This window comes from Podarcis erhardii (genome assembly GCF_964252035.2).
Source record: "Podarcis erhardii genome assembly, chromosome: 2".
Classification (NCBI taxonomy): Eukaryota; Metazoa; Chordata; class Lepidosauria; order Squamata; family Lacertidae; genus Podarcis; species Podarcis erhardii.
Genome location: NC_138498.1, coordinates 124627806 through 124652604, shown reverse-complemented (window position 1 = coordinate 124652604; position 24799 = coordinate 124627806). Strand labels below are relative to the sequence as shown.

The window sequence follows — 24799 nt, the reverse complement described above, 5'->3', positions numbered from 1 at the left end:
AACAGTTCGGGGGGGGGGATGAAAGCAAGGAAGGTCTCCCCCCTTTCCCTCTAGGAACCAGGAGCGGCAATCTGCAGTCGGCTGCAAGGTGCGGGGGGGGGGTCCTCTCCCCCAAACAAGGTTTGCATTGCAGGATCCTCTTGGAAGCGGAGACTCCGGGGTGGGGGAGACATTTTGCTTCCCGAGACGAACTAGAGAAGGGCTCCCCCCCACCCAGCCTGATTGGAACAGGGAACCAGTTGTGCCAGTTTCACCCCACGACCGTGGGTCCCCGGGGCTGTGGGTGCCATTCAGTATGCATGGCCCTGGCACCGAAATTTGTGGGTGCCCGGCCCCTTCATGGGGAAATGGGTGGGTGCTCAGGGACCCGGGGAGTTGGCACCTATGCACTGAAACGCACCAGGTGAAGCCCCCACCCCGATCTTAGACCCAGCCTCCTAACCTATTTTTTTTGTATTTCTGCACACTCAGCCTGGAACACCCCCCTCCGGAGCATCCTGAGTAAGAAAGAGGCTGATGTGAGAAGGAAGCAAAAGGAAACAAGGATTTGCTTTCAGAAATCCTAGTCTGACAGGCTGAGGTTGCTTTGGCACAAACTAAAGAGCCTTGTTGTGTTTCCCATGTTGGGGGGGGGTTGCTGTGCTGTTTTTGTGCCCCAAAATTGGAGGGATGAGGCACATTTTCCATTTCCTGAAGTATGAAAAAGCACCTTGTCGGTTTCCCTCCTGCTGGGCAAGGGAAATGGGCCCCTGGATGGCAGGATTTGAAACAGATCAAGGCTCAGGAGCCCTTTAAATATGTTCAAGGCAAAGACTGGAGGAATTAAAGAAATGCCCCCTCCCCAGCTGGACTTGGAGGAAAGAGGGGGAAAGGATTTTAAGGCTGTTACTTTCCAAAAAGAGGCTTCTCCAGACATCCTCTTGGGACTTTGTCGGGAAGGAGAATCAAAGCTCCGGGGGGGGGGGGGGGGATCTGGCCTGTCTTGCAGGATTCGCCCAGCGCAGAGGTGCTGAGGGACTTTTTCTGCCTGTTCTGGCAGCCTCACTCCTGCCTGGCCTCCTCCCCATCCAGGTTGCCAGGAGGGTCTTCTAACACTATAGGTCTTCTAAAGCCCACCACCTGGGCAGTGCTCACACAAGAACCCTGCAAGGTGGGCCAAAACTAGGGTGAAGAGGCGCATTTTGGATTCCCTGGAGCCTGGAAAAGCACCTGATCCGTTTCCCTCCTACTTGGCAAAGCAAATGGGTGGCAGGATTTGAAACTGATTAGATTCTTAGGGGACCTTTAAATATCCTTATGGCAAAGCTGGGAGAGGAATTAAATGCCCCCTCCGTAACTGAAATTTCTGGGGACAGTAATGGATTCGAGGGGGAGCAGAGTCTGGTTTCTCTTCCAGGATTGGCCCAGTGCAGGGGTCCTGAGGGTCTTATGCCACCCTCACCCTGGGAGGGCCTAGTGATAAGGGGGGCGGGATGAAAGCACAACAGCCCTGTAAGGTGGGTTAGTCTCAGTAAAATATAGCTGTTGTAACTGGTGTGGGCGTATTCTGCAGCCAGAGGGCCACATTTCCTTCTGAACAGTCATCCAGGGGCCACATTCCATTGATGGGTGGGGCCAGAGATCAAAGTGGGTGGAGCTATGGGTGCAAATATGACCTTTGTCCAGTAGCTACATTCATTCCAAGGGTCCTTTCCAGCCATGCAATAGGAAGATCCAGGGCAGTGATTTAAAAGGGGGGGGTGGCCTGGGAGATTGCCGAGGCCTCAAGGGCTGGATTTGGCCCCTGCTACTGAGGTTCCCCAGCCCACAGTTAGGGTGCTGGGTTTGGACCAGGGAGACCCACACTTTGCTAAGCAGCTCCTGGGTGACCTTGAGTTAAAGGTCTGGAGACATGTGCAATTAATGCAAGGATTGTTAGAAAATGTGTAGTTTGATGCACGTTTTGCCAATTCCAGAGGTTGTCTAGCTCTACTTAATATTTGTTCCCCCAGGCAAAGGTCTGCCATCTGTGTAAATGGATCCAAACCTAAATAAATCCGCCTTTCTCTATTGTTCCTGCTTTGAAATACATCGTGACAACAGCTGAGAGAGTCCCAGAAGTGACCCAGTTTAAGCCTCCTCCGAATCGCCCACAGGCAGCTCAATGGCCTCAGAGGCACTGTTTGGACTGTCTCTTCTTAGAGGTGGAGTGGAAAAAGAAGCCGGGCAGCTTCCTCAGGTAGGGAAAGAGCAATGGGAAATCAGGGAGGAGGGAAGAGAGGCAGGTGAGACCACCCAGCCTCCCTCTGTGTTGAGTGGGGATGATGGGGATCTAAGAGAAGCTCTGTCTTCTTCCTCTTCGTCTTCTTCGTCTTCCTCCTCTTCTTCCAGGCCCTCTTGACCTTTGAGGAGGTGGCTGTGTTTTTCACGGAGGAGGAGTGGGCTCTGCTGGATCCAGGCCAAAGAGCTCTGCACAAGGAAGTCATGGAGGAGAATTATGAGATGGTGGCCTCATTAGGTAAGGATGCATTTTTATCCCTCTTGGCTGCTAGACGTTGGAGGTGGGAACCTTTGTGCCATTTATTCATGCCGTGTAGTGACAATGTAAGAACACCTGCTGCCTCTCCTCCCCCCCAAATCCCATGTGAGTGAGATACTCTCTATTGTTCAGGGCTGTGGGGGAGCTGCCACCCTCCTTTCCCCTCCCTCTGTCTTGTAGAATCGTAGGGAACTCCAATAATAATCATAATTATTTTATTCATTCATTCATTCATTCCCAGCCCACCTGGCTGGGTTTCCCCAGCTACTCTGGGCGGCTCCCAACAGAATATTAAAAATGGAATCAAACATAAAAAAAACTTCCCTAAAGCATCCAGAACAGATGGCCCCACCTCTTTTGCTAAAGGAGCGTCTCCACCCCCATCATTCTACCCGGACACTGAGGTCCAGCGCCAAGGGCCTTCTGGCGGTTCCCTCACTGCGAGAAGCCAAGTTACAGTGAAGCAGGCAGAGGGCCTTCTCGGCGGTGGCACCCGTCCTGTGGAACTCCCTCCCTTCAGATGTCAAAGAGAGCAACAAATACCAGACTTTTTGAAGACATCTGAAGGCAGCCCTGTTTAGGGAAGCTTTTAATGTTTGATGCATTACTGTATTTTAATATTTTGTTGGAAGCTGCCCAGAGTGGCTGGGGAAGCCCAGCCAGATGGGCGGGGTATAAATAATAAATTATTATTGTTGTTATTATTATTATTAATAATAATAATAAGAAGAAGAAGGCACTGAAAAAGGGTAGGGAGCACAGCAACTGCTGCCGCCTCCTTGAGCTGGCTCAAGAGAGTCATGAAGCGCAAACACACACACACACACCCTGCCCACACCCTGTCTTCTTCGAAATTGCTTGAGAAAATGGCACGGTTGCTGCTTGAGGAAATTCTGTAGATGTGAGGGATACTCCTCAATGGAGGGGGACCTGCTGGGAAAAGGGGAGAAGGAGAAGAGAAATGGAGTGGCTTGTGTACCACGCCTAGCAATGACACAGTCATTGCTGTGTGTTTGTGTGTGTGAGTGTGTGAGAGAGAGACAGACAGAGACAGAGACAGAGACAGATGAAGCTGCACCAGCCCTGATTGGCACATCTAGTCCCCCCCCCTTTTTTTAACAATTTCCATGCCCCCTGTTTTGCATTTGAGTTTATTTTGAGCTTTCAGTTGGAATGAATGAGAGATAGCTACATTGGTATTACAACCAAGGCAGGTGCTGGAATAAATAACACGCCCTTTCGGTCGTATGTCTAAAATGCCGATTGAGCAAAAAATGGGGGGAAAAGGCAGCTGTGACGGACGGCAGAGCCGGACCAGAGTCTGGTCATTCAGTCCCCCAGAAATTCCACCAGAGGGATGGAGCTTCTCTCTGATTGGACAACAGCACTTTTGGAGGGAAAATAAAAGGAGCTGTTACTGAGGGAGAGAGTTTGATTTGAGAGAAGACGGAGAGGAATTGTCTGTGGATGGGAGTTAGGGAGGAGGGTGGGATTTGTCTGAGGGAGAACTGGTTCTGGTTTGAGTCGTAGACCCACTCTGAGGAGACTGTCCATAGCCAGAGGAAAGACTCTCCCAGCTTGGATAGGGAGACCCAGTTGAGGGTCTGGGGAAGGTCTACAGCAGGCACCCCCAAACTCCGCCCTCCAGATGTTTTGGGACTACAACTCCCATCATCCCTAGCTAATAGAACCAGTGGTCAGGGATGATGGGAATTGTAGTCCCAAAACATCTGGAGGGCCGAGTTTGCGGATGCCTGGTCTACAGACAGGAGTGTCCTGGGAGGGCTGAGGCAGGAGAAGCAGATCCTGGGGGAATTCAGGCTCCCCTGGGTCTCCTTCCAGTCAGGAGGGGGCAGATCTTCTAGGGAGAGAGGACCCCCCCCCAAGCCAGTCATAAGGGGGGAGGGGATCCCCTGTGTCTGTCATGCCATTTTGGAATTACCTCAGGAGTGGGGTTGCTTAGAGAGGGAAAGTGCCCCTCGCTCATGAACCAGGGCATTGCTCAGTGAAGGAAGCTGTGTTGTATTATTTAATTGAACAACTTCTCATAACAAAGTTACAGAAACTGAGCATTTTGCCACCTATTTTGGAAACCAGAACACCTGCCTGAAGTGTACCAACTTATTTCTTTAGCAACTGAAGTTTAAGAAGAGCTGTGCCTATAGTACTGTGTTTAAGCTTGTGACATCTTTATGTCTAGTTTTAGTACAGTCATACCTCGGGATAAATACGCTTCAGGATAAGTATTTTCGGGTTGCGCTCCGCGGTGACCCGGAAGTAACGGAGCACGTTACTTCCTGGTATTGCCGCTCGTGCATGCGCAGAAGGTTAAAATGAGATCACGCACATGCACAGAAGCGGTGAAACACGACCCGCGCAGATGCGCAGTTGTGCCTTACGTTCCGTTCGGAACGGATTCCGTTCGCATCCCGAGTTACCACTGTAATAAGTTCCACTTGAAAGAACACATTTCCTGACCCACTTGGTTCCACAACCTCTTTTTATTTGGTGAAACTTTTCCTTTCCGTTGGATCAACTCCTGCCTGAGACTCTAATCACTAATTTTTCCCTCACAAAAGTCCCCCACGCGATAACCCGTGGTAAACGGTAAAACTTGGTGTAATTGGCATACAGTGAGGTGTGCGCGCAATATTTAATTGGGGGCAGTTAGCAGGGTGAGTCCGCCGCACTATTAATTGGTGGTAAGTGGTTGGATCCGCTACAGCAGCAAAATAAAAACATTCTAAACATCTTCACAAAACTGAGAGGCTCTATGCCTCTGCCTGTCTTAGAATAACCCCATCCCAGCAGTGACGTGTGAATTGACCTCGCTTGTTGACTCCAGGTAGACAAACTCATGGACAGGGAGCCCTGGGGCAAGAAAGCTGTGGGAAGCTGCAGAGTGGGGAAGCTAAAAAAAATGTGTTTTATATTTTTATTTGTTTTTAATTTTATTTTGACAAAGTAATAATCATGCATAAGTAAGAATAAAAATCTCCACTCAATTTCAATTTCCCATTTTCAATTTACTAGCAAGTCTTCTATCATCACCACCAGAGATAGTGGGGAATTTGCTGGTATCAATTTTCCTTTATATTTCGCCCATATCTCAATGACATTTCTTAATAAGGGATTTTCAATATTTTGCCAACATTCCCTATTTGGTTTGATAAAAAAATATATTCACTAACTTCTCTCTCATTTCCTCTGTACCACTTTCTAACCATTCTGACTCTCCTTGTTCTGTTATCCCATCTATGATATATATTAAATGATTTGCTATATATATTTGCTATATAACATAACTTTATGTTGGGGAGACCCAGTCCACCTGTTTTCTGGGGTTTATACCATCTTCTTTTATTAACTCTAGGTTTCTTACCCCATTACAAAATTTATTGATCATACTTTGTCAACTCTTTAACTCTGTATCTGATACCTTAATTGGTAAGATTCTAAATAAAAAAATTATTCTGGACAAAATTTTCATTTTCATTATCGCTATTCTTCCAAACCATGAAAGCTTAATTTTCTTATATTCCTCCAGCTTTTCATTAATTTCCTTCTTTAATTTGTTAAGTTTCTCTTCTTCTAAATTTTCTAAATTTCTTGTTCCCAAGCACTTGTATTACATTTCTTATTCTTATTTTCTTTAATTCATTTTTCATCTTCATCATAGTTCAACATCACCATCTCTGATTTGGACCAAGTAATTTGCAACCCTGTTTTTTTATCCAAATTTTTTCAAATGTGCCTCTGTTTGTTGTTGTTGTTGTTTAGTCGTTTAGTCGTGTCTGACTCTTCGTGACCCCATGGACCAGAGCACGCCAGGCACTCCTGTCTTCCACTACCTCCCGCAGTTTGGTCAGACTCATGTTTGTAGCTTCGAGAACACTGTCCAACCATCTCATCCTCTGTCGTCCCCTTCTCCTTTTGCCCTCAATCTTTCCCAACATCAGGGTCTTTTCCAGGGAGTCTTCTCTTCTCATGAGGTGGCCAAAGTATTGGAGCCTCAGCTTCATAATCTGTCCTTCCAGTGAGCACTCAGGGCTGATTTCCTTCAGAATGGATGCGTTTGATCTTCTTGCAGTCCATGGGACTCTCAAGAGTCTCCTCCAGCACCATAATTCAAAAGCATCAATTCTTCAGCGATCAGCCTTCTTGATGGTCCACTCTCACTTCCCTACATCACTACTGGGTGCCTCTGTTACTTGCATATTTTCCAATGGGTTTTTGATTGTTTGCAAGGTTTCATCTGCAAATAAGCTCTTTCCCTTTATTGCTTATTCTTTTTATATTTCCACTGAGCCTAGGGCTTGCCGATCGGAAGATCAGTGGTTTGAATCCCCGCCATGGGGTGAGCTCCCGTTGCTCTGTCCCAGCTCCTGCCAACCTAGCAGTTTGAAAGCATGTCAAAGTGCAAGTAGATAAATAGGTACTGCTCCGCCGGGAAGGTAAACAGCATTTTCGTACGCTGCTCTGGTTTTGCCAGAAGCAGCTTAGTCATGCTGGCCACATGACCCAGAAAAACTGTCTGCGGACAAGCGTCGGCTCCCTTGGCCAGTAAAGCGAGATGAGCGCCGCAACCCCAGAGTCATTTTCGATTGTACTTAACTGTCAGGGGTCCTTTACCTTTTCTATAATTACATTGGCCAGAGTTTCAATGACCAATACAAATAAAATCGGAGAAAGGAGGCATCTTTGTTTGGTGCCCCAGGATAATGTTATTTGTTGTGTTATACCATCGTTCACTACGACATATGCCTTGTTCCTCAAATATAATTGCTTTATTAATCCCTTAAATCATTCTCCAAATCCTAAGCTTTCTATAATCATTTTTAACGCTTAAAATGCTACTATAAAAAGGTAAAGGGACCCCTGACCCCCTCATCACTCTCCAAACATCTTTCATATCTTTCCTTTTCATAATTTTAGCTAATTCTGTAATGTTCCTCTGAGGTAGGATTTGACATATCCAATCATTTATCTAATACCATATTGAAATATCCTGCCACAATCATATGGCCCTCCATTTCCTTAAATACTTTATCAAAAAATTCCACCTGATTTTCATTAGCAACATAAATATTAATTATAATGTATTTTCCCCTCTGCTATTGTTCCTTGAATTATAATGCATCTTCCCTCAGGATCTTTCTTCATTTTTAATATACTAAACCAGCATGTCTTTGAAATTGTAGTTGCTACCCCTCTTGATTTTGAAGTACCGTGTGCTTTTTCATGATTATTTATACCTCTCAGTAAGAGTTCATTAACCCCCTCTTTCGTCTGGTGCATTTCCTGTAAAAATATTATATCTTCTTTATCTTTATTCAGTAATGTTTCTATCCTCCTCCTTTTCCTAATCAACCTCAGCCCTTTAATGTTTAAGGTTGAAATCCTTATTTCATTATCCATGTGGTACCTCGGTTTTCAAATGTCTCCGTTGACTAAAAATTTGTTTTTCGAATGCCGTAAACCCAGAAGTTAATGCTTTGGTTTTTGAACATGCCTCAAAAGTCAAACATGGCACGTGGCTTCTGCTGAGTGCAAGATTCTGGGGCCTAGCTGTCGGCTGCTGAGCTTTTGGTTTTTGAATGCTTCGGAACTCAAACGGTCTTCCAGAACGGATTACATTCGAAAACGGAGGTACCACTGTAGTACTGTTTATTATTTCACTACTCCAGGTTACATTCCTGCTTGAAAAGTTTCTTACGGACTAACCTGTATTCTTTGCTTCATAATACTTGTTCTTCAGAGAAATCCATCTTTTAAAATATTTTCTCTGGGAGCTCTCAGTTTTTACTCCATAGCCAGCAGGGCCCGCCCCCCCCAAATGTGTATTTTAAATGCTGGTTTTAATGTATGTATTTGTTTTGTTTTGGGACTAAAATATTGCAAGTTGTGTTGAGTTCCCATACCCCCAAAAGTAACAAATACATTGAAGAAATAGGCGGCAGCAGGACCTGGTGACTTAAGTTTTCCTGGTCCACAGTGCACATCATCAGATTGCAGCCCATAGAAGTTTAGGCCATAATATGTTTATTAGCCTTTAATGGGCCACGAGATATTTTGTTCTCTTTGCTTCAGATGATTATTTTTGAATATTTTTGCATATGACATAAATAGCAGGTCTCTTTTGCTTATTCCACACAGGAGACACTCAGATACCTGAGTCCGAGCTCTTCTCCTCGCTCGAGACAGAAAAATACAGAGATGTTGTCCTGGACAAATGGAGAGGTAGGTGCTTCCACTTTGCTGTGACACTGTAGATTTGATTGCTTCGTTTCAGTGAGTATGAAAAGAGCCTTGCTGGATCAAAATGAGGGACCATGTTGTCCAGCATCATCTTCTCACAACGACCAACCAGGGAGAATCCCACCAGCAGGGCCTGAGTACCAAAGCTCTCTCCCCCATTCACGATTCCCAGCCACTTGGATTCAGATAAATAATATTTCCAAAGGTGGAGGGAGAAGATGACAACTACTTAAATGGTGGGTGGTTCTGACAGTGGAGACACAGTGCAAGATTAGAGAATGTGTACAGTTGGTTGGAATGTATCAGGAAGATGATATAGTTCACAGAGAAAGGAGAAAATGGATTGCAGATATGTAGCATTTGCAGAAGAGGTGAAAGAGGGAGAAAGTGCGTCCCTACAGATGTTACTGCACTGAAACTCCTATCACCACTGGCCATTGGACATGCCTGCTTGGGCTGATGGTACTTTGAGTTCAACCATATCTAGCTCCTACATCTGCTTGGAACGTTCCGCTTTGTGCTCAGAGTTACTTGGGAGCTGAAAGGTGAGTTGAACCACATCTGGCTCCTACATCTGCATGGAAGGTTCCTCTTTGTGCTCAGAGTTACTTGGGAGCTGAAGGTTGTATGGATACTAACAATTCCTGAAACTATTGTTACGAATTCTTCCCTTTCCTTCCCTGAAAATCTGTTCAGTGGTGTAAAGAGAAGGTGGTGGTCTTAATGTATGCTAAGTTCTCTTGTTCTCTTCCTTGAAATTCTAACAAGGTTTTATTTTCCCCTACTCTCAAGCAGACGATGGAGAAGGGAATCAGAATTCTGAAGGACCACCTGTGAACTGCTTCAGTGTGGGTGAGCATCTTATGACAAATCTACAAACTCACACAGGGAAGAAACCCTTTACATGTATGGAGTGTGGAAAGAGCTTCAGTCGGAATGGAATTCTTACTGTACATCAACGAATTCACACAGGGGAAAAACCATATAAATGTATGGAATGTGGAAAGAGCTTCAGTTGTAGTGGAAAACTTCCTATACACCAACGAATTCATACAGGGGAAAAACCATTTAAATGTATGGAGTGTGGAAAGAGTTTCAGTGACAGTGGAGCATGTACAAAGCATCAACGAACTCACACAGGGGAGAAACCATATAAATGTTTGGAGTGTGGAAAGAACTTCAGTGAAACTGGAGCACTTACAAGACATCAACGAATTCACACAGGCGAGAAACCATTTAAATGTATGGAGTGTGGAAAGTGTTTCATTTGTAGTGGAAGTCTTAGTGTACACCAACGATCACACACGGGGGAGAAACCATATAAATGTTTGGAGTGTGGGAAGAGCTTCAGTGAAAGCGGAAAACTTACAAGACATCAACAAATTCACACAGGAGAGAAACCATTTAAATGTATGGTTTGTGGAAAGTGTTTCAGTGATACTGGAGCACTTACAAAACATCAACAAATGCACACGGGGGAGAAACCATTTAAATGTATGGCATGTGGAAAGAGCTTCAGTGAAAGTTCCCAGCTGACTATCCATCTCCGAACTCACACAGGGGAGAAACCATACAAATGTATAGAGTGTGAAAAGAGCTTCAGTCAGTGTTCCCACCTTACTATACATCAACGAATTCATACAGGGGAGAAACCATTTAAATGTATGGAGTGTGGCAAGAGCTTCAGTGCAAGTGGAAAACTTACAAGACATCAACGAATTCACACAGCAGAGAAACCATTTAGATGCATGGTATGTGGAAAGACCTTTAGTCAAAGTGGAAGCCTTACTGTACATCAACGAACTCATACAGGGGAAAAACCATTTAAATGTATGGAGTGTGGAAAGAGCTTCAGTGAAGGTTCAAAACTGACCGTGCACCTAAGAATTCACACTGGTGAGAAACCATATAAGTGCTTAGAGTGTGGAAAGTGCTTCAGTGTGACTGAACACCTTTATATACATCTACGAACTCACACAGGCGAGAAACCATTTAAATGTATGGAGTGTGGAAAGAGCTTCAGGGATAGGGGAAAACTTACTGTACATCAACGAATTCACACAGGGGAGAAACCGTATAAATGTATGGAGTGTGGAAAGAGCTTCAATCGGAATGGAATTCTTACTGTACATCAACGAACTCATGCAGGAGAGAAACCATATAAATGTATGGAGTGTGGAAAAAGCTTCACTGAAGGTCCACAACTTACCATACATCTCCGAACTCACACAGGGGAGAAACCATTTAAATGTATGGAGTGTGGAAAGAGCTTCAGTCGGAAAGGAATTCTTACTGTACATCAAAGAACTCATACAGGGGAGAAACCGTATAAATGTATGGAGTGTGGAAAGAGCTTCAGTTGTCGTGGAAAACTTACAAGACACCAACGAATTCATACAGGGGTCAAACCATATAACTGTATCGAGTGTGGAAAAAGCTTCAGTGAAACTTCAAAATTGACCATACATCTGCGAACTCACACAGGGGAGAAACCCTTTAAATGTATAGTATGTGGGCAGAGCTTCAGTCACAATGGAATACTTACTGTACACCTACGAACTCACACCGGGGAGAAACCATATAAGTGTTTGGTTTGTGGAAAGTGCTTCAGTGAGAGTGGAAGCCTTACTGTACATCAACGAACTCATACAGGGGACAAACCATATAAATGTTTGGAGTGTGGAAAGAGCTTCATTTGTAGTGGAAAACTCAGTGTACACCAACAAAGTCACACCGGGGAGAAACCATTTAAATGTGTGGATTGTGGGAAGTGCTTCAGTGAAAGTGGAGCTCTTACAAGACATCAGCGAACTCACACAGGGGAGAAGCCATTTAAATGTTTGGAGTGTGGAAAGCGCTTCAGTGAGAATGGAACTCTTAGAAAACATCAACGTTCTCACAGAGAAGCAGTTGTTTAAATGGAAGTTCTTAATAAACACCTACTGACTCTCACAGGGGAGATCCCATTTAGATTTATGGAGTGTGCCAAGTTTTCCCCACAGTTCACTTTGTCCCTCATGTCAGCAAACTGATGCAGTGGTACCTCGGGTTACAGACACTTCATGTTACAGACGCTTTAGGTTACAGACTCCACTAACCCAGAAATAGAACCTCGGGTTAAGAACTTTGCTTCAGGATGAGAACAGAAATCGCGGGGCAGCAGCAGCAGGCACCAATAGCTAAAGTGGTACCTCGGGTTAAGAACAGTTTCAGTTTAAGAACGGACCTCCAGAACGAATTACATTCTTAACCTGAGGTACCACTGTATAGGGAAAAATCAATTGTAAATACATGGAGTGTATTTGATGTTCAGGTGTTTGTATGGAAAGTTGTACATATATGTATTAAGGCAGTGAAGGTAATGTCTCATAATAGTAAGTATAATGAAAGATACCATGTACTGTTAGAGATGTGCAGAATGTGACCCTGGAGTGCTTCTTGTGAGTGAACATGTGCTGAGACAATGTTGATATTTGTTCTTTGGCAGAGAGAATTGGGATTGGAGAGTTTTGAAAAGTGGAGCATGACAGTGGTGTTTAACAAGCAGGATTGGTTATAGAATCCTAGAACTGTAGAGTTGAAAGGGACTCTAAGGGTCTTCTAGTCCAATTCCCTGTCATAAGAACAGCAACATAAAACCCATTTTTATAATTGCAATAAAGGAACAATGAAAACACAGAACGACTGAAACCATTGTCTTATGTCCTATGTTGTTTATATTTTATATAAAGTCATTGTTTTACAATACCTTCTTATTCATGGCTACGTTAACAACTAAGTGGATGAAATCCCTGGTGGCAGATGGGATAAAGAGGTTCTATGGGGAACAACCAGTATGGGGACGGAAGGTGGCACAGGGAAATGCAGGCATTGCCAGTGGTATCAGGAACGTCATTTCCCAGCGGGGAGAGGACTCTCTGTGGACCGGACACAGGTTAGAGCTCAACATTGAGCCTATTGTTGTTCAGTCATTTAGTCGTGTCCGACTCTTCGTGACCCCATGGACCAGCGCACGCCAGGCACTCCTGTCTTCCACTGCCTCCCGTTGAGCCTCCCAAGTGGCTATAACAACGGGGAAGTGGACCTTCATAACTGCCTTTATTGCATCTGCAGAAAACAGCAGCAGGAGACTCTTTCAGGTGGTTTGCAATTTAACAGAACCACCTGTGCCATCAGGGCCATAAGGACCTCAAGATCTCCTGGAATGATTTTGCAATTTTTTTGGCAGATAAAAGTCACTCAGACTCAGAAAGAGGTAGACTCCACCATGGGAACAGGGCCTGGGCGGGAGGATGCTAGAGTCCTATCTAGTCAAGTTGCATGGGTTCAATTCCAATTTGTTACCTCCAAGGATGTGGACAGGCTGCTTGGACGAGTGAAACCGACCACCTGTCTCCTTGATCTTTGCCCATCCTGGCTCATAAAAGTGAGCTGGGAATGGCTGGGCGATGGGCTCTGCGATGTGGTGAATGCTACCCCCTGAAAGAATCTTTCCAGACCCACTGAAAGAGGTGGTTATTAAACTGCTTCTTAAAAAAAAACATCTTTGGACCCGGCCAGTATGGCCAACTATTGCCCAGTCTCAAATCTTCCATTCTTGGGCAAGGTGATTGAGTGGGTGGTTGCTGAACAACTCCAGGCATGCCTGGAGGATGTGAACCATTTGAATCCCTTCCAATTCAGGCCTCATCATGGGACTGAAACTGCCTTGGCTGTACTGGTCGATGATTTCTGGTGGGCTAGGGACAAAGGTGAAAGCAGTTTCCTCATTCTGGATCTCTCAGCGGCCTTTGATGCCATCGACCGTGACATCCTTCTGGACTGTCTAGAGGAGCTGGGGGCACTGTTATACAGTGGTTCCGCTCTTTCCTTCTGGGCTGTGTCCAGAAAGAGTCTGACCCTTGTTCATTTAGTTCAATTTCTGAGTCTTTAACTCTTCCTTGCGATCTGGGGGGCCACGTTCCTGATACCGGATGATACCCAGCTCTTCCTCTCCTTTAAATCAGAACCAGTGAAGGTGGTGAAGGTCCTGTGTGTCTGGAGGCGGTTGCAGGATGGATGGTGGCTAACATATTGAGGTTGAATCCTGACAAGACGGAAGTACTGTTTTTGTGGGACGGTGGGTGGGCAGGTGTGGAGGACTTCCTGTGTCAGGAACCTGGCTCCCCAGGACCCAGTAGACAAGGCAACATCGGAGATGAGCTGCTAGGTTGGCAGGAGCAGGGACCGAGCAACGGGTGCTCACCCTATCACGGGGATTCGAACCGCCAACCTTCTGATTGGCAAGCTCTAGGCTCTGTGGTTTAACCCACAGAGCCACCCACGTCACATTAAAGTGTCCTACGTTGTTTATATTTCATTAATTCATTGTTTTACAATACATTCTCAACTGAAATCAATGGAAAGTGTAACAAGCCACATTAGACTGGCTACAATATCATCAGTTACATGAAATGTTTAAAACGGACAGGAAAACTTTTTTGGGGAACAAAGCTCACTATTTGAATAAAAGCTGCTACAAGATAAAGAAAAACTTTAGACCTTGTGATAATGGTTGAAGACCCTATAAACACTACAGAAAGTATTAGAAAAAATATAGGAATTTGGACAGGTATCACGCTTTAAATTGAATAAAAATAAGACTAAGCTCTTAGTGAAGAATGTTTCAGAGCAAGACAAAAAGGAGATACAGCATAAGACACAAATATATATATCTGTTAAATATCTGGGAATATGGTTTACAGTTAAGAATATTAATATATTTAAAGATAACTGAAAAATTATGGACAGAAATAAAAAGGAATTTAGAAATTTGCAGAAGGATGAATTTATCATTATTGGGCAGAATTTCAGTAATTAAGATGAATGTATTGATGTTTTTATTTCATATGTTTTTATTTCAATCAGTTCTGGTGATAAGCAATATGAGCTGCTTCAAATAATGGCAAAAATATATCTCAAGATTTATCTGGAGAGGGAAGAAACCAAGAATAAAACATAAATTACTAATAGATGTCAAAGACAGAGGAGGTTTCTCTTGACCAGATTTAAGATTACCATATTTTTCGCTCTATTGGACACACCGGACGATAGGACGCAGCGGACCATAGGGGGGGAGAATAGGAAAAAATTTTTTTTTTTGTTCTCCCCCTCAAAAACAAGGCGCGTTCAAGAGCAGGCCTTGCCGCTGCCCCCCAGCTTGTGGGGCTGGCGGTGGGGGGAAGCGCTGCTTTCCCCCACCGCCAGCTTCAAAGATCACTGAAGGATTTGGAGCGCAGCTGCACTCCAAAGGCTTGAGGCTTTGGGGACATCCTTCGTAGCCTCCGCAGGGCGGCGTGGTGCCTTCACCCCACCGCCCCGCAAAGGCATTGCGCAGCCATCCCGAAGCTGGAACAGCAAGATGGAGGGCTGCGCAGCGCCCCGTCTCGCTGTTTTGGCTTCGGGGACAGCAGGCAGCTATCCGCAAGCCTTGGGAGCCCGGCGGAACTCCCGAAGAGAGCTGCCCGAAGCCCGGGGTGCACAGTGCCGCGCTCCCCGGGCTCCAGGCTGCAGGCAGCTATTTGCAAGCCTCAGTGGTGTAGCGTGGGGGGTGCAGGGGGGGCTGGCCGCACCGGGCACAACATCTGGGGGTTAGGGTTAGGGGGTGCAAATCCACGGGTTAGGGGGTGCAAATCCACGGGTTAGGGGGCGCAAATTACTTGCCTTGCCCCGGGTGCTGACAACCCACGCTACGCCACTGGCAAGCCTGCGGAGCCCAGCGGGAGGCTTGCGGATAGCTTCCTGTAGCCTGGAACACAAGAGGGGTCTGAAGGCGGCCCAGTTTTGGGAAGTTTTTAATGTATGATGTTGTATTGTTTTTAATATTGGGTTGGAATCACTCCTGCAAATGTAATTTCATCAACCAATTTTCCTATCACTATTCAAAGGGCCTCCGCTGCAGATTTCCAAATGTAACAATTCACTGATAAATGTATCTATCTACTGGCTCATTGGGAAAACTCTAGAAAGTCATATAACAAAGCCTAACTTCCTCCATCAGCTCCCTCTTCTTTTAAAAAAGGTACCCATTGCAATGACACTGGACCAGCCTTTAGGGTTGTCTTAAGTTACTGCTCTAAACTTCTTCCCAGGACGAGAATTTTTAGAAATTCGGGGGCGGGGGTCGCCCTTCGCTGCCTCTGCGGGGAATTGAACCCATGAATTGCTCACTAAATAAACGGGAATACAGAGCTTGCCGGTTGGGAAGGGCATTTCTGTTTGCAGGGAGGAGGGGGGCGGATCTTCTGCCGCTCCCCCTCCCTCTGGGTCAATGAGCTCCGCTTCCTAGAGAGGCAGGAAGGGGGGTTATGGGGGGAGGGAAGAGGCTATTGGGAGGGGAGGGGTCTCCATCCTCATTCGCGGAAGAGAAGCGGACTTGGAGAAGAGGAGAAAGAGGTGCTGCATATTTGGGGGTTATTGGGGGAGGGGGGTGGGAGAAGGATTTGCTTTCCCTCTCCTTTAATGTACAAACAGGGCATTTGGGAAAGGAGGCGGGAGGATTGCGGGGGGGGGGAGAGAGACAGGAAATCAGGGAAGGGCTCCGCCCTTTCTCTGTGGGGCGGGGGGGCGGGCTGGATGCATGCCATCTTGTTGCAAAGTGGGGTCCTCTCCCCCCAGGAGGGTTTGCATTGCAAGATCCTTTTCGAAGCGCAGAGATCAAGCCAGGCTCCCGTGTTGGGGGGAGGGGAGGGGGCGAAGACACTTGAGAGGAACCAGAAAAGGGTGCTCCCCCCCCCCGAACATAGGATTTTTTAACATTCTCAGTCATTACAGCCTTACCATTTGCAGACAAAAAATTTTCCTGCCCTTTATTTACAGGATTGGTCAAGGCTACTCAATTATATGTCAAGGCTCATTCTACTTGATTATATGAATTTGTATGTGCTTAAACTCTGAGTAGACTTTTAAGTCAGATTTTTGTAAATAATAGACAAAATGATAAACACTGTAATCACTCAAATGCCTGATATCACCAGTTCTGCTTCAAAACATCACGGCTTTCACCTCTCACCTTTTAAAAAAACAAAGAGCAAATCTGGGCTGAATTTCAACTCATCAGCCACAAATTGGGAAAGTTGAAAGGGACCTGGGGTCATCTAGTCCCTAAAATACAGGGTTCATAGCAAGATTTGTACTACCAGAAACACACACATACCTATGTACACAGACACAACTAGGGAAGAGACCACAAGCCATGTGCCTATCACAAGCCATGCACCCATCATATACTAAGGAAGAGGAAAATAAAAGTACCCAACTTTATACAGAACCCTTTTAGCAGATCTTGAAGCTAGTTTGAGTGAGAGTTTACTTCCTTAGACTAAAGAGTACATTTTTCCTAAGAAAGGGAGAGGATCTCTTATAAAGCATAGTTAAAACAGCCATAGATTTGATTTAAAAGGAATACAAAAGTGACAATTTTTCCTGAACTTGCAGAGCAATAGTAAGCCTAATCTATGCCCCCCCCCTTTGCAGTTTCCTTTAAAGGAAGCTTACTCGGGAGTAAATTTAGCTGGCACAGAAGTGAGAAGGAGAAGGGGGGGAAAAAAACCTGAAAGAGACAGAATGAAACAAGGGGGGCATTTTCTAAGAAAAGAGGCCAGGAAGTCTTATAGAGACTGATATCAGGAGCCTTACAAAAACTCTTCTGTCCAACCAAATCAAAGTTAAAACTGTACTCAGATATTTTTCTTAGAAGGAAGACCATACTTTCATAGGCATATGCTTAATGAAGTACATACAGGGAGGAAGACTCTTTTGAGCCTCTCTCAAATAACAAACATTTGCACACTTCATTCTCAATTTTTGTCTTGTTTAAGATTGATAAGGCCCAACATGGTTTTCTTAGATTTAAAATTTTGGAGCAAGCTTGCATTTTTATTTTAGATGGCACATTTAAGATAAGCAGCTGCTGGATGTTACCTAAGTACAATTTAAACACTGGAAAAACGTTTCTTAAACACAAATTGAAGGGGACTGTCAGAGTCCAGGCGGGAAGTAAGCACCAACTGGGCTTCTTTCCCATCAGGAGTCTGCAGGTTCATTTCTTTTGATTGAGGTGCACCCATTTTAAGAATTTTAATAGCGCTAGCTTTTACTTTTATACTGCAGTCGGGGTTTTATCCCCACTTTTCAGGAAACACAATAAATAACCCACAGTACACTCAATTTGGACAACTCCGAGAATTTAGTACTGTGACACACCGCCGTTCGTCTGGCCTGACTTACTAGGCTGGTACAGCTTTTGGCCTTTCCAGGCTACTAAGCTAACAGTGCGGTCAGCGATCTCAAACCCCCCCCCCCTTTTTGGTCATTACTCAGCCAGGGAGCCCACAGCAACCTCCTGCCTCTTACAATCTAACCTGAGAGTTCCCTACTGGATGCTTGCGCAGCGCAGTGCCAGATTGGGACTCAGAAATGACAAAGAAGGAAAGGAATCAGGTGCCCTTGCTTTCTCTGCTCACAGGTCATCTCTAACAAAGATCACCATGGCAGAGGTGCGGCTGCACCTGGGAGTTATAGTTTTCAGTACAGAAGAAAAAGCACGACCTTTTTCTGGGCAAAACTCCGAAGGAATAGGTCAGCATATAGACTGTAGAAGGGAAATGAAAGAAGTCACACACAACTTTTGCCTGGGCATACTCCGAAGGGCTAGGGCTGGTGTTGAGATCGAGGGGACAGAAAGGAGGAAAAGGCAATTTTTAGATGAGGAAAAAAGTAGAAACTTTAGATTTGAAGGGAAAAGGAAGAATTAAAGAATTTTGGTTGCTGTGGTTTAGAGAACCCAACCCACTACCCGTGTTTCCTACTTAATACTCACTTCCGCATGCGCTGTTCCTGGTGATCCCACGATCTCTTGACTGGTTGTTTAAGGCCGGCCTGATCAAGCGTTGCTTCCTCTGGTTAGCCCCGCTGAACCTCCAGTTATTTCCAGACCCTGGGATCGATGGAAGACTGGCTATTCCTCCTGGCAAACTGCCTGGTGTGCGCTGGATAACCAGTCCTTCCTCGCCCCCAGAATCCGGGTAACCAAAAGTCCCTTCGTGGTCGCCATCTGTTGTAAATAAAATTATGCCCTTTTCCCTTATGGGGTATCCAAGAGCCCATATAGAGTCCTTACATAGGTTCCCTATTGGTAGGAGAAAATAACAGAGGCCAACCAGAGAATATTGAGAAGCAAAGCAGCTAGTAAGCTTGATCTTTATTGATCTGTTGCAACAGGGTACTCCCCTCACACGCAGGAGAGGAGGAGGACCCAGAACAATGGCGTGCAAGGCCTTATAAAGACTTTTGAAATTGCCACCCTGTAGATCAAGACCACCCCCAGAAACATTATGCATTCATCACAGAAGGGGTGTAACCTAAGACCACCCCTCAGATACATCCCACCTACATCACAGAAATTTAAATGTTGTTTTTCTCTTGTCCTTGTTTATCTCCTGTCTGGCAGGTTACTTGATTGGATTTCCTGGGGAGCCTGGCCATTCTTTTGTAGTGGTAAAATACTTATTTCCTGGGCCAGGTCACAGGCTCACACCTTTATTCAAACACAGATTTAGACAGGATTTGTGAAGGAAGAGACAATGGGGAGGCTTTTCCATTTTGACCATGCAGAGAAACATTTGCTCAGTTTAGGAATCAAAATGGTTCCAGGTTGGCTTTCCTGTGCTGATCTATGTACGTGTGGTTATGAACGTTGCCATATATCTAAGACCATAAAATTCCTATCACAGTACAAAGGTATTCGCAGCCCCACAGGTCAGTCCTCCTCCATTCAAAGGGGGGGGCAGCCCCATTCCACCTTGTGATGCTCCTCTCTGATCTGCCCCCCTCCTAAATCTGCTGCTGAAGCCCCTGCCTCAGTGGGGCGGAGATGGGGGGGGCAAGCAGGGGAGAGGAGGTGGAAGCAGCTGCAGAACAGAGTCACCTCTGGATTGGGGGAGATTTCAAAATGGGGGGTGTGAGAAGTGGACATTGTCAAGGGAAATCGGCCTCCGGAGCTTCCTTAGTAAGAAAGAGGCTGATGTGAGAAGGAAGGGGGAGGCCCCCCAACTCCCCTTTCAGAAATCCTAGTCTGGCTGCCTGAGGTTGCTTTGGCAAAAAGGAAAGAGCCTTGTCAGGTTTCCCATGTTGGGGGGTGCAGTTGGGGAGGGGCTGCTGTGCTGCTTTTGTTCCCCAAAACTGGAGGGATGAGTCGCATTTTCCATTTCCTGAAGCATGAAAAAGCACCTTGTCAGTTTCCCTCCTGCTTGGCAAGGGAAATGGGCCCGTGGCTGGCAGGATTTGAAACTGATCAAGGTCTCAGGAGCCCTTTAAAAAAGCTCCAATGGAAAGATTGGAGGAATTAAAGAAATGCCCCCTCCCCAGCTGGACTTGGGGGAAAGAGGAAGGGGGATGAGTTTTTAATGCTGTTTCTTTCCAAAAAGAGGCTTCTCCAGATATCCTCATGGGACTTTGTCGGGTAGGAGAATCAAAGCCCCCAGGGGTGGGAGATCTGGCCTGCCTTGCAGGATTGGCCCAGCGCAGAGGTGCTGAGGGACTTTCTCTGCCGGTGCTGCCAGCCTCACTCCTGCCTGGCCTTGTCCCCATCCAGGTTGCCAGGAGGGCCTTGTAATGCTGTAAGGTAAAGGTAAAGGGACCCCTGACCATTAGGTCCAGTCGTGACTGACTCTGGGGTTGCGGCGCTCATGTCGCTTTATTGGCCGAGGGAGCCGGCGTACAGCTTCCGGGTCATGTGGCCAGCAGGACTAAGCCGCTTCTGGCGAACCAGAGCAGCGCACCGAAACGCCGTTTACCTTCCCGCCAGAGCAGTACCTATTTATGTACTTGCACTTTGACATGCTTTTGAACTGCTAGGTTGGCAGGATACTGTAGGTGATCTAAAACCCACCTGGGCAATGCTCACACCAGAACTCTGCAAGGTGGGCCAGGATTACAGCCAGTTTAGTGTTTGGGACAGGGGTGGAGACCGTTCTCCAGCCTGAGGGCCACATTCGCTCCTGAGCAGCCTTCCAGGGGCCACTTTCCATTGATGGGCAGGGCCAGAGTTGGTAGAACTATCTATGGAGGTGAGACTGAGCTTTGTCCAGGAGCTTCCTGCCTTCCAGGGATTTTTTCCACCCACACAAAAGGCCCCCAGGAGGCAGCTGGGAAGTATTGGAAAGAGGGTGTGGGGCTGGGGAAGTTCCTGAGGGCCAGAGAGAGAGACAAAAAGGAATTGAGGGCCAATTCAGCCCCTGAGTCTGAGATTCCCCACCCTGCAGTTTGGGTGCTGGGCTTACTCCAGGGAGACCCAGTCTCCCATCCCCATTCTCAGGAGCTATGCCCTGTGCCCAGTTTGGACCCCCTGATTATTTCTCCTCCTGTTCTTCCTTGCAGTGTAGGGAAGATAAAAGACGGGACACACACACACACACACACACACACACACACACACACACACAGGTTCCTAAGAGGAAGGACTAGGGGGCCAGAAGCCACTAAACTTTGTATTTCTGTCTCCTAAACTACAATCCATGTTAGTGCATAGAGTGCTCTAAATATTTCCATCTGCTCCCCTTGGATGAAGCTTCTGCACTCTGGTGCCCTCCAGGTGTTGCTTTTCTTCTGACTGCAAATTCTGCCCATAATTTAGGAATTTCCCTTATTTTCTTCATTCTAAATGTATCAAAGGGTCAGAAACTGGTTCCTGGGTGGCTGTTTGGGGGAAAGGAACAGTGAGGTCTGCAGAGGTACTGACCATAATGCTTTCTGAGAGGCTTCGTTAAAAGTTTGAGATTTGATCCTAGAACTTTACAATCCGAAGCTGAAGGTTCCCTAAAGAATGAGGCATTTTTATAGTATTATAAAGTTCCTGTAGAAAGGATTACATCCTTCCAGTTCTTTGCAATTAGGATTTATGGGTATTAGTTTATTAGTACTGGTATTTGTAATTTGTAAATAAATCTGCCTTTCTGTGAACTGTTCTGAGACATCCAGATATATAAATTCAATAATAATAATAATAATTTCTGCATTGTTCTCCTTAAAGAGCTGCTCCCTGCTTTGAAGTGCATCTTGGCAACAGCTGAGAGAGTCCCAGAAGTGGCCCAGTTTACGCCTCCTCCTCCTCTGTTGTTTCCACTGGCAGCGCAATGGCCTCCGAGACCCCCTCTGAACAGTCTCTTCTTAAAGGTGGAGTGGAAAGAGGACCCAGGCAGCTTCCTCAGGTAGGGAAAGAGCAATGAATCATAGAGTTGGAAGAGACCACAAGGGCCATCGAGTCCAACCCCCTGCCAAGCAGGAAACACCATCAGAGCACTCCTGATATATGGTTGTCAAGCCTCTGCTTAAAGACCTCCAAAGAAGGAGACTCCACCACACTCCTTGGCAGCAAATTCCACTGTCGAACAGCTCTTACTGTCAGGAAGTTCCTCCTAATGTTCAGGTGGAATCTTATTTCTTGTAGTTTGGATCCATTGCTCCGTGTCCGCTTCTCTGGAGCAGCAGAAAACAAGCTTTCTCCCTCCTCTATGTGACATCCTTTTATATATTTGAACATGGCTATCATATCACCCCTTAACCTCCTCTTCTCCAGGCTAAACATGCCCAGCTCCCTTAGCCGTTCCTCATAAGGCATCGTTTCCAGGCCTTTGACCCTTTTGGTTGCCCTCCTCTGGACACGTTCCAGTTTGTCAGTGTCCTTCTTGAACTGTGGTGCCCAGAACTGGACACAGTACTCCAGGTGAGGTCTGACCAGAGCAGAATGCCGCGTCACACTGCTGGCTCATGTCAAGTTTGTGGTCAACCAAGACTCCTAGATCCTTTTCACACGTACTGCTCTCAAGCCAGATGTCACCCATCTAGTATTTGTGCCTCTCATTTTTTTTGCCCAAGTGCAATACTTTACATTTCTCCCTGTTAAAATTCATTTTGTTTGTTTTGGCCCAGTTCTCCAATCTGTCAAGGTCGTTTTGAAGTGTGATCCTGTCCTCTGGGGTGTTAGCCACCCCTCCCAGTTTGGTGTCATCTGCAAATTTGATCAGGATGCCCTTGAGCCCATCATCCAAGTCGTTGATAAAGATGTTGAATAAGACCGGGCCCAAGACAGAACCGTGTGGCACCCCACTAGTCACTCTTCTCCAGGATGAAGAGGAACCATTGATGAGCACCCTTTGGGTTCGGTCAGTCAGCCAGTTACAAATCCACTGAGTGGTAGCATAGTCAAGACCGCATTTTACCAGCTTCTTTACAAGAATATCATGGGGCACCTTGTCAAATGCCTTGCTGAAATCAAGGTAGGCTACATCCACTGCGTTCCCTTCATCTACCAGGCTTGTAACTCTGTCAAAAAACGAGATCAGGTTAGTCTGACATGACTTATTTTTCAGAAATCCATGCTGACTATTGGTGATCACAGCATTCCTTTCTAGATGCTCACAGACTGTTTGCTTAATGATCTGCTCCAGAATCTTCCCTGGTATTGATGTCAGACTGACTGGGCGGTAATTATTTGGGTCCTCTCTTTTCCCCTTTTTGAAAATAGGGACAACATTTGCCCTCCTCGAGTCGGCCAGGACTTCGCCTGTTCTCCAGGAATTCTCAAAGATGACTGCCAGTGGTTCTGAGATCACATCTGCCAGTTCTTTTAATACTCTTGGATGCAGTTCATCTGGCCCTGGAGACTTGAATACATCTAAACTAGCCAAGTATTCTTGTACTATCTCCTTAGTTATTCTGGGCTGTGTTTCCTATGCTGAATCATTTACTCCAAATTCTTCAGGTCGGGCATTGTTTTTTTTATCGGAGAAGACTGAGGCAAAGAAGGCATCGAGGAGTTCAGCCCTTTCTGTGTCCCCTGTTTGCATTTCACCATCTTCTCCGCTGAGTGACCCCACGGTTTCTTTGTTCTTCCTTTTGCTACAAACATACCCATAAAAGCCTTTTTTGTTGCTTTTAACCTCTCTAGCAAGCCTGAGTTCATTCTGTGCTTTAGCTTTTCTGACTTTGTGTCTACACGTGCTGGCTATTTGTTTGAATTCCTCTTTGGTGGTTTCCCCCCTTTTCCATTTTTTGTACACATCCTTTTTTAATCTTAACTCAGTTAAAAGTTCTTTAGATAGCCACCCTGGCTTCTTTAGGCACCTTCCATGTTTCCGTCTCATTGGTATTGCCTGAAGTTGTGCTTTTACTATCTCCCTCTTAACAAACTCCCAGCCATCATGAACTCCCTTTCCTTTTAGTATTACTGTCCATGGGATCTCACCCAGCACTTCCCTAAGTTTTATGAAGTCGGCTTTCTTAAAGTCAAGAAATTGAGTCCTAGTATGCTTGGCTGCTCCTTTCCGCTGTATAGTAAACTTCAGAAGAGCATGATCACTCGCGCCTAATGATCCTTCCACTTCTACCCCACTAACCAGGTCATCAACATTGGTTAGGACCAGATCTAAAATGGCTGTTCCTCTTGTTGCTTCTCCCACTTTCTGGACAATGAAGTTGTCTGCAAGGCCAGTGAGGAATCTGTTTGACCTTATGCTCTTGGCTGAGTTTGACATCCAACAAATATCTGGGTAATTGAAGTCCCCCATTACTACTATCTCCCTTCCTTTTGCATGCTTGGCCATCTGTTCCAGGAAGGCATCATCTATGTCCTCCGTTTGGCTTGGGGTTCTATAGTAAACTCCCACAATGAGGTCACTGTTATTCTTCTCTCTCTTAATTTTGACCCAAATTCTCTCACTTTGGCTTTGAGGTTCTAAATCTTGGATCTCTTCACAGGTATACACATCCCTGACATATAACGCCACTCCTCCTCCTTTCTTGTCTGGTCTGTTTCTCTGAAATAGATTGTATCCCTCCATTATTACATTCCAGTCGTGGGACTTATCCCACCAGGTTTCAGTGATGCCTATTATGTCATATTTAGTTTGCTGTACCAAGAGCTCAAGCTCATCTTGTTTATTTCCCATGCTTTGTGCATTAGTGTACAGACATTGAAGTCCATTA

At 45.8% G+C, this 24799-nt stretch overlaps 2 protein-coding genes and 1 long non-coding RNA gene across 12 annotated transcripts in view; 2 read left to right on the top strand and 1 right to left on the bottom strand.

The window, feature by feature from the left end:
* LOC309334656 (uncharacterized protein) overlaps window positions 1-12457 on the top strand; it is a 30807-nt gene extending 18350 nt beyond the window's left edge. The window contains exons 3-4 of one of the 4 annotated variants that reach the window (XM_081849157.1): window positions 8675-8758; window positions 9569-12457. In XM_081849157.1, coding sequence (XP_081705283.1) covers window positions 8675-8758; window positions 9569-11694 — 2210 coding nt within the window. In that variant the 3' untranslated portion in view covers window positions 11695-12457. Of the gene's footprint in view, window positions 1-8650; window positions 8759-9568 lie in introns of all 4 variants that reach the window. The other 3 variants (XM_081849156.1, XM_081849155.1, XM_081849158.1) reach the window with 3 other exon arrangements.
* Window positions 1-24799, top strand: part of LOC309334653 (uncharacterized protein) — a 62404-nt gene that overhangs the window by 19815 nt on the left and 17790 nt on the right. For 3 of the 7 annotated variants that reach the window (XM_081849149.1, XM_081849150.1, XM_081849146.1), the window contains exons 1-2: window positions 16114-16210; window positions 21846-22023. The exons of 1 other annotated variant lie outside the window; for it this stretch is intronic. In XM_081849149.1, coding sequence (XP_081705275.1) covers window positions 21949-22023 — 75 coding nt within the window. In that variant the 5' untranslated portion in view covers window positions 16114-16210; window positions 21846-21948. Of the gene's footprint in view, window positions 1-774; window positions 1151-16113; window positions 16211-21845; window positions 22024-24799 lie in introns of those variants that run through there. 3 more of the 7 variants (XM_081849148.1, XM_081849147.1, XM_081849151.1) reach the window with 3 other exon arrangements.
* Window positions 1-24799, bottom strand: part of LOC309334760 — a 92191-nt gene that overhangs the window by 49806 nt on the left and 17586 nt on the right. The window lies entirely within an intron of this gene.